General features: G+C 66.4%; 1 protein-coding gene across 3 annotated transcripts in view; it reads left to right on the forward strand.

Annotated features, from left to right (window-relative positions):
• AGAP3 (ArfGAP with GTPase domain, ankyrin repeat and PH domain 3) overlaps nucleotides 1-15,629 on the forward strand; it is a 106,991-nt gene that overhangs the window by 25,007 nt on the left and 66,355 nt on the right. The window contains exon 1 of one of the 3 annotated variants that reach the window (XM_068404811.1): nucleotides 7,595-8,438. The exons of the other annotated variants lie outside the window; for them this stretch is intronic. Within the exon in view, the coding sequence (XP_068260912.1) occupies nucleotides 7,595-8,438 (844 nt within the window). Of the gene's footprint in view, nucleotides 1-7,594; nucleotides 8,439-15,629 lie in introns of those variants that run through there. 3 annotated transcript variants of the gene reach the window in all.

The following is a 15,629-nucleotide window of genomic DNA, read 5'->3' on the forward strand; positions in this document are numbered from 1 at the left end:
CTGGGGACTTCTCCTCCCCACAGCCCTGGTCCCCCGGTGGTCTCCATCTCCCTGGGCACGTTCCTGCTGTGTCCCTCTCTGGCCTGTCCCTCCTGGAAAGCCCAGAGGTGGCTTCTGCTGCCGGGCAGGGTGGTCCCAGGGCCAGAGGGCTCCGAGGAAGTTGCTCCCTGGGAGCTGCTGGTTCTGAGGCCCCCAGGCTGACGGAGAAGGTGCGTTTGAGCATCCTCAGCCTCCTGCGCCAGCAGCCTGCAGCCTGGCAGCACGACACGTCGAGAAGTGCCTCCCTTTGTGCTGGAACTCGCCGGTTTGATCTGACGTTCTCCAGCTCTTCTGCTGGAAGACGCTGTTTTGTACTTACCTGTGCAGCACTCTGGAGATAAATCACAGCCGGGGAGCCTCAGTCCCTCGGCTGCCTCCTCCTCAGGCTGACAGATCCATCTCTGTTCGCTCTGTGGCAGCTCTTTGTGTCCCTGCTGGGCTGGGCACCGTGCAGTGAGGGTTGGATTTCATGCAGTGCCGTGGTGCTGCTCTGTCTCGTTCCCTGTGCGTCCCCCCCGTGCCATTACCCATGTCTGACCGTGGCCGAGCTGCCCGTCGCAGCCGAGGGCTCCGTGCCCGGGCAGGAACGGCCGGCTCGGTGCCCACGTTTTGCTGGTGCAGTCAGAGTCCTCGTCCTGATGGGCACGGCTCTCCTCGAGTCCCCACACTGCTCCTCAGCCTGGCTCCTGGTCCCAGGGGGCCGGGTGGCTCCATCCCACGGACACCCGGGGCCGATGCCCTTGGCAGCGCGGTGCTCCCCGCCGCTCGCCCCAGCCCAGGCCGCTCGTGGGTGTCTGGAGGAGCACAGCTCCCCTTTTAACCAGCGGTTTATCCACCCACGCCTCCCCTTCTCCTTCCAGAGAAACCTGGGAGCGTTCAGCAGAGGGACCTGGCCGGGCGGTCGCTGGACGTCCACGGTGCGGCCGGACCGGCCGCCTCTGCTGGGTTCAGACGGGTTTGTTCGCCTTTAAAAGGAGATGGCGCCTTTCTGCGGGGTGCAGCTGCTGGCAAAATCCCTACTGGTTCTTTCCCAGGACGTTGCATCTGTCTGTGTTTCTCCTTGCTCTGTTCTCCATCACTGGTCTCACCGATTTCCCCGTGGCAGACGTTCGCCGGCTGTCCCGGGGTTCCCGGGATACCCCGACGTGCTGCACAGCACTGGTGTCGTTTGCCCCTCCCTTGGCCTGGGTGTGGGGGCGGTTTGGGGTCCCAGCCCGCGCGCTGCAGTGAAGAGTTCAGCTGGTTTCTTCAGCACAAGCACCCGGAGGGGCTGAAGGTCAGTGCCAAGAGCCGTGCAGCCCTTGCCCAGCCTGGAGCAGGGGCTCGGCTCTGGCTGGCTCCGGGGTCCCCGCTGCAGCACCTGGAGCTGCGTGTGGGTTAATGGACTGCATGTTCTCACCCACAGCATCTTGTAGACGTTGGTTCCGTGTGCTAGAGGACATCTGTGCTTTTTATATCCTAAGAGTTGTTTCCTTTTCTATAACAATTGCTAATGAGGGTCTAAGCTGAAGCGTGGGGTCTGTGGCCTGTTCCGCGGGAGGGGGCTGGCTTGGCCTCTCCAGAGAGCTTTGTCACTGCTCGCCCCGCACCAGGTGTGGCACAGGAGAGGTCACCCACGCTGCTCTCACCACTGACTCTTCTTGTTTGTGGCAAAACCACCTCTGCCTTTGTGTGCTGATGTTATTAGTCACCGGGCTGTTCCTGGGGAGGGTGACGAGGTACAAGCACCCGGTGAAATGGTATTTGAAGGCATTGGTTGGGGTGCTTAGTTCCACGTGAGCACCTCATGTTGTTACCAGTCTCTGTGGCTTTTTAGCTTGTTTTTGAAAGGACTCCCTTTGCCTCCTCCCTTGTTCCTGAGCAGGTCCCTGGAGGGAGAAGGACGGGACCTTCTCATGGCTTCTCGCCGTGTCATTGTCTCGCAGGTTTTCCGGGGAGCGCCGCTCTCAGATGGCTTTGGGGAGCTCTGTTGGGATCACCCCGTTTGGGGTTCTGGGCTCGCTGCAGAGCTGAAGGCCTTCCCGGCCTCACCCTCTGCTTACTCCTGGCTTTGGAATAAGCCAGAGGATTTTCACTGTGTAAATGATGACTGGGGGGCGATTTTAAAGCCAGGGCAAGGGCTGGGCTTGAGGACCCAAAGAGGTCTCCTTTAGTCCTCTTCCCAAGTTTTCACATGGGCCTTTGTCTTTGGCTTTCAAAACCTTGAGGAGACTTCACAATGTCTGGCCTAATCACGTTGAGTCTGCTCGTACCTGCAGCCATCGCTCCAGCGTCTCTGGTGAGGAGCACGGAAGGGCCGTGTGAGTCCAGCCTGGGAGCAGCCTGGTGCCCGCGCTGGTGGCACGGCGAGCCTGCCCCGTGGCTCAGAGCGCAGGTACCAGCTGCAGCTGAGCAGAGGCTGAGATTTAGTCAGGACACTGGTATTAACATCCCTGCTTGCAGAAGACCCTGGGGGGGTGGTTGAATGAGCAGAAGGGATCGCTGCCTTGATCTTCTATTACACCCAGGAGATAACATCTCAAGGCGTTATTATCTTCCGGGGCTTCCCTGTGGCAGTGGGGTCTGGACGTGCAGCCTGTCTCTGCATCACAGAATCACAGACTGGTTTGGGTTGGGAGGGACCTTAAAGCCCATCCAGTCCCAACCCCCTGCCACGGGCAGGGACACCTTCCACCAGCCCAGGTTGCTCCAAGCCCCATCCAGCCTGGCCTTGAACACTGCCAGGGAGGGGGCAGCCACAGCTTCTCTGGGCATCCTGGGCCAGGGTCTCACCACCCTCACAGCAAACAATTTCTTCCTCACATCTCATCTCAATCTCCCCTCTGTCAGTTTAAAACCGTTCCCCCTTGTCCCATCACTCCATGCCCTTGTCAAAAGCCCCTCTCCAGCTTTCCTGTAGCCCCTTCAGGGATGGGAAGGCTGCCTGCAGCGTGTCAGCGCGGGGCCCTCAGCACGGCTGCCCTCGCCGCAGGGCTGGCAGAGATTTGGTGCTCAGCTTCTCTTCTCCGTGGGCGAGCGGGTGCCGGTGCCCTGCGTATGTGGGGCTGCGGGGACGGGGCGGTGCGGGGTGGTTTGGGTGACGTGGCCGTGACCTCATGGCGTGTAGGAAGGAGGCGGTTTGCTTCAGGGCTGCGAATCCCGGGGGGAGAAGGTGGTAATTTCCTCGTCAGCAGCAGCGAGGTTCTCAGGCAGGACTGAGCGGGCGTGCGGAGGAGGGAGGGAGGAGGGGGCTGATGCTGGAGCCAGGCTCCGTGTGCCTTTTCTGTTTGCTTCCTGCCTTGCGTTAACCCGTTCCTCCTCCTGCCATGGAGGCTGTAGGGAACAGCCTGCTCTGAGCGGCCTCTCCCTTCGGAGGCCATCGCGAGTCAGGCCCGTGGGCATCAAACCCCTGGCTACGAGGGGGCACGGGCAGGGGAAGGGGCACGGGCAGGGCACAGGGGTCCCGCTGGCTCCTAACCAGGAGCCCTGCCTCGTTCCTCTGGTCTGAGACCGTGGGGATTCGCAGGGGGATGTTTGGTTGGTGGGGAGGGTGGGGATGTTGCCTCTTGTGAACGGGCTGGTTGGGGTCACCAGAAGGGTTATCGCGGCGGGGCTGCTGGGATTTGTGGTCTCTGGCTGTGCTGGATGCTGAGCCCCGCAGCCGTGCAGAGCCTGGGCTCAGCTGTGAGCAGCTCAGGGTCGGGGGAGACGGCTCCGTCCCTGCCCGCGGGGCCTTGCCCCCGCCACCGCCTCCCCGGTGACGCTGCGGGGATGCTGCGGCGCTGCTGACGTGCGGCAGCCGGGCAGTGACGCGGGGCTGCGGCGCCGCACACCCCACGGCCGGGCAGCGGCGGCTGCGCCCCGACGCTCCCTGCTCGGGCAGAGCCTCATCGGCGTTCCCGGTGCGCGGCCAAGGCGGCCGGCGCCGGTCTGCAGAGCCGGGCAGCGCCGGCGCGGTCCTGGCACGGCGCTCGGGGTCCTCCGGCAGCTGCGAGGGGCTCGGGCCGCTCGCCTGGGTCGGGCTGCAGAGCGTGTGCCGGGAGTCCTGGGCGTCCCGCAGCCCGGCCCGGGCGCGGTGGTGTCACCGTGTCCTGTCCTGTCTTTGTGGGGGCAGCGGCACTAACCCTGGTCCCCTGCCCGCGGTCCCACCGCTGGCACGGTCTGCGTGGGGCTGCCGGCCTCGGCCACGCTGCAGCCCCGCTAGCACGTGGGTCCCGGGGGCTGGCTGGTGGCTGCCCTGTCCTGGTCTGCTGCTGGCACCTGCCCGCTGCCAGGGCGCTGAGAACTTACGGCTCCATCCGTGCTGGGAGCCTCGTCCCTCCCTCCCCAGCTGCCAGGGCGTCCGTGGACGCCGCAGTGCCGGTCCCTCGTCCACACTGGCCGCGTGGCTCGCTGCAGCGGGTCTTGGGCCCCTCTGCGGAGCGACAGAACCTCCAGACCCGGCTGGGACAGCGAACGCAGCCGTCCCCCTCTCCGGGCCGAGCGTCCCCGTGCAGCAAACCCTCTGCAGCTGCAGGTAGCTGGCGTGGGAGCACCGGTGCCAGCCGGGTCTGAGGAGCGCAGTCCCGGGTCACGCTGCTTTTCCGTTCCGGGGCTCCACCCTGAGCTTCACCCTGGGGACCAGCCAGCAGTGGAAAGTTCCCTGGCTCGGGGACTGCCTTCCCGGGCAGCTGTTGCTCAGCCTCTCGTGGCTTTCTGTTAATTTAAGCCAGATGTTCATCGCCATAATATTTGTAACGTGAGTGTGACTCATAAAGTACTGCTGAGAGACTGACTCGCTGCTGTCCCCCGGCACCTGCCCCGGGTCGGGATTGCCACAGCACGGTGTCCCCGTGCCATCCCAGCGCTCGGAGCTCGCCTGCTCCCGCAGAGCCCTGTGCCAGCCCCCTCCCACCGCGCGGGTGGGTTCTCATCTTGCGTTAGGCACGCACACAGCACCCGTCAGACCCGGTGTAATCGTGGAGTAAACTGCCTGAGCGACGCTTACAGGTGCGTGGGGCATGTTTCAGAGGTGGCCGTCTCTGAGCACCGCTGGCTCTGGCTTTCCTGGTCAGAGCAGCTCCTCCGTCGGTCGCCGTTTGAGCCGTGGGGGCTGGAGGGGCAGTAAGAGCCCGCGGGGTGTGAGATCCGAGCCCTTCCTCGGGTGCAGGCGCCCTCCCTGCAGCCCTCTGCCGCCACAAGGCATCTGAGGCTCCGTTTTATTCCGGTTTATTTTAGATGTCTTTTGTTCTTTCTGTAGGAATAACGCCAAGGGGATCATTTGAATGTATATAGCGTATGGAAACCTTTGCCTCTTAGCGGGGTAATTAGGTAAAAACATCGTTATGTAAAGGCCGGTGTCTTCCTGGGCTGCAGCAACACGGATGCTGGGTGTGTGTTTCCTCTCAGTGCTGCTGGAGGCCCAGCGCTACGTGGTGCCCAGGTCCTGGCACTGCGTTTAACAAAGGCAGTGGGCAAGCTGTAGAGAACTGGAGGGAACGCGTTAAAAATGGCTTTAAATGGCTTTAAAAATGCGATCCTGGCAGGACAGCGAGGGAGGCGGTGTCAGGAGAGGGGAGCTCGGAGTGTCTCGGTCCGTCTGAGGTTGTGGGGCAGGACGCAGCCCGTGGTGCCGCGCGGCCGGTGCGGGTATGGCAGGAGCCGTTGGCTGTCCATGCAGGCCGGGGGTTTGGGGAAGGTGGCAGGAGGAGGACAAACAGGAGCAGCGGGGCCGGTGCGGTGCTGCCGTGGGCTTGGGGAGGCGGGTGGGACGGGTCAGACAGACAGACAGACACCCATCGGTGATCCACGCACGTCTGGTCTCGCCGCGGCAGGGGAGCGTGTGGTACCTGGGCTCTTCCAGCAGATACTTCTGTGATTCAGTGATACCTCAAAGCCCAGAACTTGCCAGAATGTTTTAGAGATGAGATTCAGAAGGCAGGTGTCCCATCTGGCCCTGTGAGGTGGAAGTTAAAGCCAGGCTGTTGGGAAGGGGTGAGTGTAGATGGTGCAGCTTCGGTACAGGAACAGCTTCCAGTCCCTGGGAGCGAGGAGCTGTGTGAGGCGCGGCTGGGACGGGGCTCACGGGGCTCCTGGTCTGGCTCCCTGCCCGAAGCCTGGTTACCTGGGTCTGCTCCGGTGCGATCGGTCCTGACGTCCCCGGTGCTGGAGGCGCCGCGGGCTCGCAGCCAGCCTCAGCCGGTGCTCTCGGGAAGACGTTCCCTTGCCATCGCTTCCCGCAGAGCTCCTCGCTGCGGCGCGGCTGCTCCCGGGAGACGGGGCACCAGATGACGCGGGTGAGGGTCGGACCCAGTCTGGCAGCCCGCGTGTGCCTGTGACCTTGGCACAGATGGCAGAGCCGTAGCTTTGGCGGGTTGTCAGGCTCCTTCTGCGCCGTTTCAGACATCGGTGCCCGTTGGCTCGGGAGGGAAGGAGGGGAGCTGGATGCGTCCCGGGAGGGGCGTCGTGAGCTGATCCTTGGTCTGGGTGGCTACTCCGTGTGTTCAGCACTGTGTAGCTGGGAGGGTGCAATTCTGCTGTCTGAAAGGTGCGAAGGTGGTGAGGGAAAAGAAGGGGACAGTTGAGGGAGGAGGCTGCCGGGCGGTGGCTGTGCCTGTGCAGCATGGTGATGGTGGTCTGTGTTATGGGAGGTGGTGGAACCTGTGGGCTTAGGAGAAGAGGGGGCTTGGCTGAGGTGTTGGCTGTGCCGTGGGCAGGGGAAAGGCTGAACGTGGTGGTGCCTCCTGGTGAGGTGGGGTTTAGCTGTGTCCTCGGGCTGCGGGCGATGGGCAGGGCTGGGGGCACCAGGGAGAGGAGCTGGGGTGAGGGCGTGCTGTGGAGCAGGATGAGGGACCGAAGAGAGGGCAAGGTCTGGAGAGGCGGTGGGATTTCGGAAGAGTCGAGGCGGTGGAGTCAAGGACTCCTGGAAAAGGAGGTGCTGGTATGAAGGTGTTCCCTGGAGGGGGGGGTGCAGGGGGCTGTCCCGGTGCTCGGGCCCCGCGGGGGGTGCAGGGGGCTCTCCCGGTGCTGCTCCCCCCGGAGCCGCGCGGGGGCGCCCGGCGGCAGCGGCGAGCGGGAGCGCTGCGCCCCCTGGCGGACACTGCCGGCGTGGCGCCGCCACGAGGGACCCCGATCCCGATCCCGATCCCGGTCCCGGTCCCGGTCCCGGTCCCGGTCCCGGCCCCGGCCCCGGCCCTGCCCGGCGGTCGGTGCTGCCCCAGCGGGGCCCGGGCAAAGCCCTGACCCCGACCCGTTCCGGCCCTGGGGCTGCCCCCGAGCGCCGTGAGCGCCGCCCCGGGACAGCTCCGCCGCCTCTGACCGCGGCCGGTGCGCGGGGCCGGGCGAAGGGCAGCGACTGCCCGGCTGGGGCTCGGGGCGGGCGGCGGCCCCGGCCCCGGCCCCTTCCCACCCCGCCCCGGCCCGGCCGCGGCCCCGTTCCGGGGCGGGCCCAGCCCCGCGCTGGCGGCGCGCCGGAGCGCGGCCCGGGCATGCCGGCGCGGCGTGGGAGCCGGCAGGCAGCGGGCGGCGTGCGGGGTCCCGCTGCGCCGCCTCCCCGGGGCCGGCGGCGCGGGGCCATGGCGCAGCCCCGCGGGTGACCATGGCGGAGCGCTGGCGCTGGGGCGAGGCGGGCCGGGGCCCCCCGCGGCCGAGCCCCCGCCGCGCCGTCAGCGTCTGCGAGTCGCTGGACCTGCAGGGCGTCCCCGCCGTCCAGGCCGCCCTCAAGGCCGCCCAGCAGCAGCGGCGGCGGCCCAAGAGCTTCTGCGCGGCGGGGAACGGGCTGGCGGCCGCGGCCCTGCTGCCCCCGGCGCCCCCCGGCCGGGCCCGCGGCAGCCTGCTGGGCTTCCTGGGGCTGCGCTCGCCCCGCAGGCACGGCCCGGCCGCCGAGGAGGGCGAGGGCGAGGGGACCGCGGCCCTGCTCGCCGGGGCCGACGGGGCGCAGCGCCCGCGCCCCAGCAGCATGACCTTCCTGCCCTCGGCCCGGCAGCCGCACGCCGCCGAGAGCCCCGGCTTCCTCCGCGGGGGCTCCCTGTGGGGCAGCCGCCGCTGGAACCTCTTCGGGGGCAGCGGCCGGAGCAGCCCCGGCCCCAGGAAGAACTTCAGCTCCCTGCGCAAAAGCTTCAGCTTCCGCCTGCGCCGGGGCCACGAGCTGCGGCGGTCGGAGTCGGGGGGGCTCCTGCGCCCCGCTCGGCTCCGCACCAAGAGCGAGGGGGACGCCAGCTCCCTGCACACCTGCCCCAGCAAGCGGGACCTGCTCTACCCGGAGCTGGCCAGGGTCGGGGGCAGGTTGCACGCCGACCCCGGGCAGACGGGGGGACTCTGGAGACTCCTCACGAGCCGCTTCCGAAGGCGAGAGCGCGGCAGCACCGGCAACGCGTGCCCCAAGGACCCCCACGGCGGTGCCGACCCCGTCCTCCTGGGCAGCGGTCCGCTGCGAGCGCTGGGTAAGTGAGCGCAGGAGCGGGGCTGGCCTGGCCTGGCCCCCCTGTGCCCGCGGGGTCTGCGGGGACGGGTGGCCGTGGCCCATCCCAGCCGAGATCCTGGGCTGGGCACGGGCACCCGGTTGTGTCCCGGTGCTCTGCGGGGTTTGCGCTGAGGAAGGCTCGGCTGTAGGGAGGTAGCGTGAGCATTCGTGGGGCTGGTTCGCGCTCCGGTGGCCGTGGGCACTGCTGTCGCCATCGGTGCTGAAGGAGCCGCAGCGTGGCTGGCTGGGAAGAGGTGCTCCAGGGGTCTGGGTTCCCTTGCCGGCCAGACACCTGGCAGCCGAGCGCGTGTCCCACGTCCTTCTTGCCCCGGTGCTGTCCCAGCGAGGGCAGGGAGAGCTGAGCCTCGGGCAGCGGCGTCGGGGAAACAGAGGGAGCTGCAGCTCCGTGGGAGGGGGAGTGGGGTCCTGCGAGTGGGCTCCCGAGCAAGCGCCGAGCTGTTTGGGAGACGGCCAGGGCAGAGGCGCGGAGCAGCACGAGGGGGCTGGGGAGCACAAGAACGTGCCTGCAGCTCCCTCCTGGTGCCAGGCTCTGCCGGGCTCTGCCCTGGGGCGAGCGGGGGCCGAGCTTTGGGAGCACGGTGGTGCAGCCTGCGGAGAGCGGTGGTGGCATCCTGAGTGACATGGCAGAGGGACAGAGGCGGGGGGGGGGCGGGGACAGGACCCCCGTGGGGACTGGGCACGCAGTGGGGCCTGGCAGACGAAGCAGCCGTTGGGCACTCGCTTAGCTGGCGTTGGCCTCGCCGCCGTGGCCGTGCTCCCGTGCCGGGGCTGCCCGGGCGTGCGGGGGCCTCGCTGCGCCAGTCTCTGTGCCCCGTGCCGCTCCCCGGCCCTGCGGAGCGAGCGTGCGGGTGAGCCAGCCCTGGCAGGGGCTGCGGGGCCCAGGCAGCGTCCGCAGGCTTTTTAAGGCATTGAACGCCGGCCCGTGTGCACGGAGCGGGCGCCGGGCCGGGAGTTGCCGCTCTCGGGGAGGCACGGCAGCCTCTCTGTGCTCCCATCGCTCTGCCCCGGAGCCCGGGCATGGCGGAGCAGTTCCCCGGCTTGGCCCACGTGCCAGAGGGACCGATCGGGGCGGTTGGGCTCCCCGAGGAGCCGGCACGCTCCCGGGGCAGCGGCTGCCCGGAGGAGCTTGGTGCCCAGGACGCTTTGGGCTCCGGGGGCCGGCGCGGGAGCAGCTCTGCCGGCAGCCTGAGCTCTGCTGCCACGCGGGGAGCTCAGGGGTCTCGCTCCTGCCGGTCCCCCTTGTCCCTGGGGCTCGCGGTGCCGTCCCGGGGACCGTCCTGGAGGCTCCGGGCGGGTGGCCGAGGCTGCCTCTGCACGCTGCGGGGCGAAGGGACGGGGTGCTGCCGCTGCCCTCCCCTGCGGTGCACTCCGGGGGGTCTCGCCGCTGGCAGGGGTGCCCGCAGCCGGGTGCCGGGTGGGTGGCGTGAGGTTCCCAGACGAGGGGAGGCTGCGCTCATGGCTGGGGAATGTGGGTGTACCCGGGCAGGGAGGGCTGGGCCCTGCCCGGGCGGCCGGGGGCCTGTTCCTGCTTGCCGGTGGCTTCCCGCAGGAGCTGCGCCCGCAGCAGCCGCGTTCCCAGGGGAGCAGCCGAGGCTGAGCGCTGTGCTGGTGCCCTGGCCCTCACCGGGCTGCTCCGCCGGGACGGGTGCGGGCTCCCACTGGGTCTGTCTGCGGGAGAGGCTTTGCTGGGGGGACTTGGCACCCCCTCTAGCAGTGACCGGCCAGCTGTTGGGGACCGCTGTTTGCCACGGTGGTTGGCATTGGCCATCCTGGCTCATACTGGAGGCACAAGCTCGGGGATGGCCTTTCCAGAGTGCCCCGGGACCGTGGCTCGTGCAGCAGAGCGGGCCCTGCCTGCTGGAGCCGCAGAGCTCGTGCTGTGCTTTGGTCTCAGAGCAGCGGTTGTGCCGTTGTCTGCTTGGTTGCACCCAGTCGAGCTGTGCCCTCTTGGCATCAGCGCGATGGGAAGGAGCGGCGGAGAAGCCTGCAGGCCAGCGCCGCTGTTGCTTGTCCTGTCTCCTGTCTCCCCGTGGTCTCTCCGCCCTGCGGGCCCCGGCTCGCTCCGGTGGGAGCTGTGACCCTCGGAGCCGGGCACCGTCGGCTGGGCGTGCACAACCCGAGCACTGCTCCGACGTGGACTCGGTGACCGCAGCAGCCCAGGAGCTCTCTGCCCCGTCCCTGTCTCAGACCTGCAGGCCAGTGGTGTCTCTAACACCCTCTCGCCATTTCCAAGGCTTTGATGCTGGTGCTGCCCACCCTCGCCCGGGGAACGCTGCTGGTGCAGCCCCACGCGCCCTCCCGAGGGGCCGCAGCTGCCGCCGCGGTTATCAGCTCCGTGGGAGAGCCGGTGTGTGAGTCCCGGCAGAGCACCGAGCCCACACTGCTGCCCTGCTCCGGGACCCGGAGTGAACCGAGGTCCTCATCCTGCGCTGCCGTGTAGACACCCCAGGGACAGAAGCCTGGCCCGCGGAGGGTCAGCGGGACGGTGTCCGTGCTGCTCCCCAGCCCTGCCAGACCTCCGGGCTGCCTGGGTGACGTTCGCTCCCCGCCGACGGAGGGTCCGGCCTGGACCGAGCGCAGGGACGGTGACCAGGGGCACACAGGGTTTGTTACCCAAAAGGACTGAGGAGCTGGTGTGTGTGTGGCAGGACGACGGCTGGCAGGGAGCGTGGTGTGCTGTAAACGAGGGAGGGCGAGAGCCCTGGGAGCTGGAGAGCGAAGTCAACCCAGAGTCCAGCCAGCTCGGGCTGACCACAAACAATGTGGGCAGCGGTTCAGAGGAACGTCCCTGGGTGCCGAGGTATCGCTAGGGCAGTTCTGAAGGAGGGCCCTGGTCGGCACCTGGTTTGGGGTTGGAGTTTTCCCCGTGCAGGGAGGGATGATGTGATGGGCGCAGCGTCTCCGGCAGCGGGATCTGGGCTGCACAGCTCAGGAGGTGCTTCTCAGCGTCCTGTTCCCCGCTCCCAGAAGGATCCCAGGAAGCTTTTTACGGTGCTTTAGGTAACTCCCTTTTACTCTCCTGTTTGGTGTTCGGCCACGCAGAGTGTAGGGCATGTGTGAGGGCAGACTCTGGGAGAAGAGGGGAGTGTTTTACATTCATAAGGTGAAGTTTGCATAGTGAAGTGAGTAAATAATGATATATATCATCTCGTGTTGGTACCTGCCCAGCTTAGCTGGGAGCGTTGGTGGGGCGCAGGGGTGGCATACTGGGTTTGGAGCCCACGCCTCGCATGCTGAATCCAGTCCCGTGTCCACGCTTCAGACAAACTTGGGAAGCCTGGAAGGTGTCGAGGAAGGAGTTGTTGGGACCCTCGGCGGTACGGCCGAGGAGCAGGGGCAGCAGGTTGCAGTCGTGTCCTTTTTCCCAGAGATACGCACGATCCTCACCGAGCGTTTAAAGCTGTGGTGGGATCCTTGCCAAGGTCACGTCCTGCCCAGGGTACCTGCGTTGGCTGAGCTCCCTGACGGGAACGCCAGCCTGGCCGTGCTGGTCATTGGCCTGGAGCCATCTCCCTCTGCGCCAGCACGGCCAGGGCTGAGCCGTTACCGGGGCTGGCCGGGAAGGGGCGGCTCTGCCAGGGCACGGGGCTGAGCCGTTACCGGGGCTGGCCGGGAAGGGGCAGCTCTGCCAGGGCACGGGGCTGAGCCGTTACCGGGGCTGGCCTGGAACGGGCAGCTCTGCCCGGGCACGGGGCTGAGCCGTTGCCAGGGCACGGGCAGGGCTGAGCCGTTACCGGGGCTGGCCTGGAACGGGCAGCTCTGCCCGGGCACGGGGCTGAGCCGTTACCGGGGCTGGCCTGGAACGGGCAGCTCTGCCCGGGCACGGGGCTGAGCCGTTACCGGGGCTGGCCTGGAACGGGCAGCTCTGCCAGGGCACGGGGCTGAGCCGTTACCGGGGCTGGCCTGGAAGGGGCAGCTCTGCCAGGGCACGTCGCGCTGCTGGCCTCGTACCTGCCTCTGTGGGTGGGCGGGTGGGTGCTGCTGTGTTTGCTCAGCCTCTGACCTGCTTTCGGGGCTGGCTTTAGTGTCCGGGGTTTCAATGTGCAAGTCAGTTCCACGGTGTCTTGGATAACAAGTTGGTTAATTATTAGTTGCTGTGCGTGGAGAGCGAATGTGCCCAGCACAGTGCTGCTGCAGCACGAGGCGGCTGAACCTGCTGCGCTTCATCCCCCGAGGGGAGCAGCCCGGGCGAGGAGCCGGTGCTGCCCACCAGCCCCTGCCTCCTCCGGCCTCGCAGCGACGGGGCCGTGGGACGATCGGCTGCGCTCGGGCTCTCGGGGTGCCCCGAGTCCCACTGCTGCTGCTGAGGTCAGATGCACCCAGGGAAGGAATTCAACCGCAGCGCTGACAGTCTGGTCTCTTCTGTGTTATTAAATAACAGTGAGAAGAGGGAGGAAGAGTGAGTGGGCGTGTTTTAATGTGAAATACTGAGAGATACTGGAGCCCCTCTGCTATGGAGACGGGCTGAGAGCTGGGGCTGTTCAGCATGGAGAAGAGAAGGCCCCAGGGAGACCTTCTAGCACCTTCCAGTGCCTGAAGGGGCTACAGGAAAGCTGGAGAGGGGCTTTTGACAAGGGCATGGAGTGACAGGACGAGGGGGAACGGTTTTAAACTGAAAGAGGGGAGATTGAGATGAGATATTGGGAAGAAATTGTTTGCTGTGAGGGTGGTGAGAGCCTGGCCCAGGTTGGCCAGAGCAGCTGTGGCTGCCCCCTCCCTGGCAGTGTTCAAGGGCAGGTTGGATGGGGCTTGGAGCAACCTGGTCTGGTGGAAGGTGTCCCTGCCTGTGGCAGGGGGTTGGGACTGGATGGGCTTTAAGGTCCCTTCCAACCCAAACCAGTCTGTGACTCTGTGGTACAGCTAGTCCGGCAGTGAAGCTGATCAAGTAAATCGCTGCTCCGCGATGCCGGCGTGAGAGAGACAACAGTTCATGGGGTGTCACCAGCTGGAGGCCCTCCCTGCTGGCCCAGCTCCTGCCCAGGCTCTGGCGCTCGTGGAAGGTGCTGACGCTGCCTGGAGCACGGTCAGCGCCTCGGAGCAGGGCAGGTCACCGGTGCCTCGCTCTGTGGACAGGGATCTCCTGCCTCCTCCCGTGGGGCCCGGTGCCCGAGCGGCCGGCGTCCCCCCCTGCCCGTGCCGCGGTGGGGAGGGTCTGGCAGCCCCGGCGGGGAGCGGCGCCGTGGGAGGGGGCACTCCCGCACCCGCAGCAACCCCCTGCAGCTGTGGGCTTGGACCTTCCTTAGGCTGCTTTGGGTGTGTAGCAGATGCACAGGGTGTGTAATATCCTACTGGTAGGATTTATACCGGTGAAGTGCCGGGAACGGCCGTGTGCTGTGTTTTAGTAGCAGATGATCAGCCCTTGGGATGGCCCGAGCTGACATCAGCGAGTGGTGTCAGCGTTTTTCGGCAGCCAGGTACTCGTCCTGGGGCTGTTTGGGGCGGTTGAGAAACCAGCCGCTCTTGAGGTGCCTTCTGGAGCTCCGTGGGTGTCCCCCGCGCCCGGCTGCTGCGCCCGCTGCTGCGGGGAGCGGCTGGGAGGAGGGAGGCATTGGAAGGGGCTGCCCAGGGAGGTGGTGGAGTCACCATCTCTGGAGGGGTTTAAGAAAAGCCTGGCCATGGCACTTAGTGCCCTGGTCTAGTTGCCATGGTGGTGTCAGGGCAATGGTTGGACTCGGTGAGCCCAGAGGGCTCTTCCAACCTCATTGGTTCTGGGATTCTGTGACCGGCGTGCCCTGGGAGCAGAGCGGCGCCGGGGTACAAGGGACCCAGGGCCGGTTACGGTGACAGGTTGGAAAGGGTCCATTGTGGCAGGGAGCCCAGCCCGACGTGTCCACCAGCCACCCCAGGCCCTCAGGCCTTCCTGGGTTAGCTGATGGTCTTGACGGTCCGAGTCCCTTGCCCAGGTGAGAACAGTGTCAGCCAAGGCTTCGTGTTTAGTGACGGTGATTCCTGGGGTGCTGCAGGAGCTGCCACATCTTCTGGCCCCAGCTCTTTGGGGCGCTTGGGGCAGGAGGTGTGTGCCACGGGCTGCTGGCTGGTGCAGCTGAAGGCGTTTATTTCTCTTCCTTTTGACACCCAGAGCCCAGCGTCTCCCCGCGGGCGGCAGGGCTAGAAGCGTGTGCGGGAATGCTGCTTTGGTGGCCGCGGAGCCTGGGGAAGCCGACACGAACGCCTGGTTTTGAGGAGTTTCAGCGTGGTTACATCGGCGTCGTGTCGCCGGTGTTTATTTGTGCGAGGATTTACTCAGCCCTTCGCAGCAAGTCAACACCCAAACCGTTGCAAACCAGCTCCTGAAGGCTGGTGAAAAAGCCAGGCTCCGTTAGCAGAGTTGGCAGCCGTTGGCAGAGGAGGCAGCTGGCAAAGATCTGGGCGGTTTCTCTGTCCGGAGCACCCGAGGAGAAGAGCAGCCAGCTCTCTCCAGGCCTCCCTCTGCCCCTGACCCTTTCTCACGGCCGAGGCAGTGGTCACAGGGCTTATTAGTTGTTTAATAAAGGTTTTGCCTCTGCCTAAAAATAGAAAGGATGTGTGAGAGAGACCAGGAAGGAACAATTCTTCTTGAGAACCTTCATGGTGGTTATAAATAACCTTGTGTTACTGCATCAGGCTTGTGGTGCGTTGCCCTGGGTCTGGCGGCGTCTCCGGCACGGCCCTGGTTTCAGCCTGCGGTGCTTGGCACTGCCCCGGGTGAAACACCTACACCCAGCAGGGACCTGCGGCCGCCAGCCTGCCCAGCCAGTCGGGGCAGCGGGGAGAGCGGTGGTGGGGTCTGGGGGGGTCAGGGCTGCCGAGAGCAGCGACAGGCAGGGTGGAGGCACCAGGGTGGAGAAGGGCAGCGGCTGTGGGGACAGGGCAGTGGGGCAGGTGACTGCGGGGACCAGTCAGAAGGGCAGGTCTGGAGCCACCCTCCCCTTCGGCCCCGGGGGACTCCAGCAGCGGCGGCACCCGGGCGTCGTGTTTGGTCGCTGCCCGCAGTTGGGTCTCGTGGATTCGCCTCTTCCCTTTTTGAACCCGACCGAGCTCTCCGTTCCCGCAGCAGCCCGTGGCAGCGCGCTCGGCGTGTTCACGGCAGGCTCTCGAAGAGGCAGCGCGCCCGCAGGCTTCCGCTCTCCAAAATCCTTTGTTATTTTTACACCATTGACACGGAGCAAGT

Source organism: Nyctibius grandis, chromosome 7, assembly GCF_013368605.1.
Source record: "Nyctibius grandis isolate bNycGra1 chromosome 7, bNycGra1.pri, whole genome shotgun sequence".
Taxonomy (NCBI): Eukaryota; Metazoa; Chordata; class Aves; order Nyctibiiformes; family Nyctibiidae; genus Nyctibius; species Nyctibius grandis.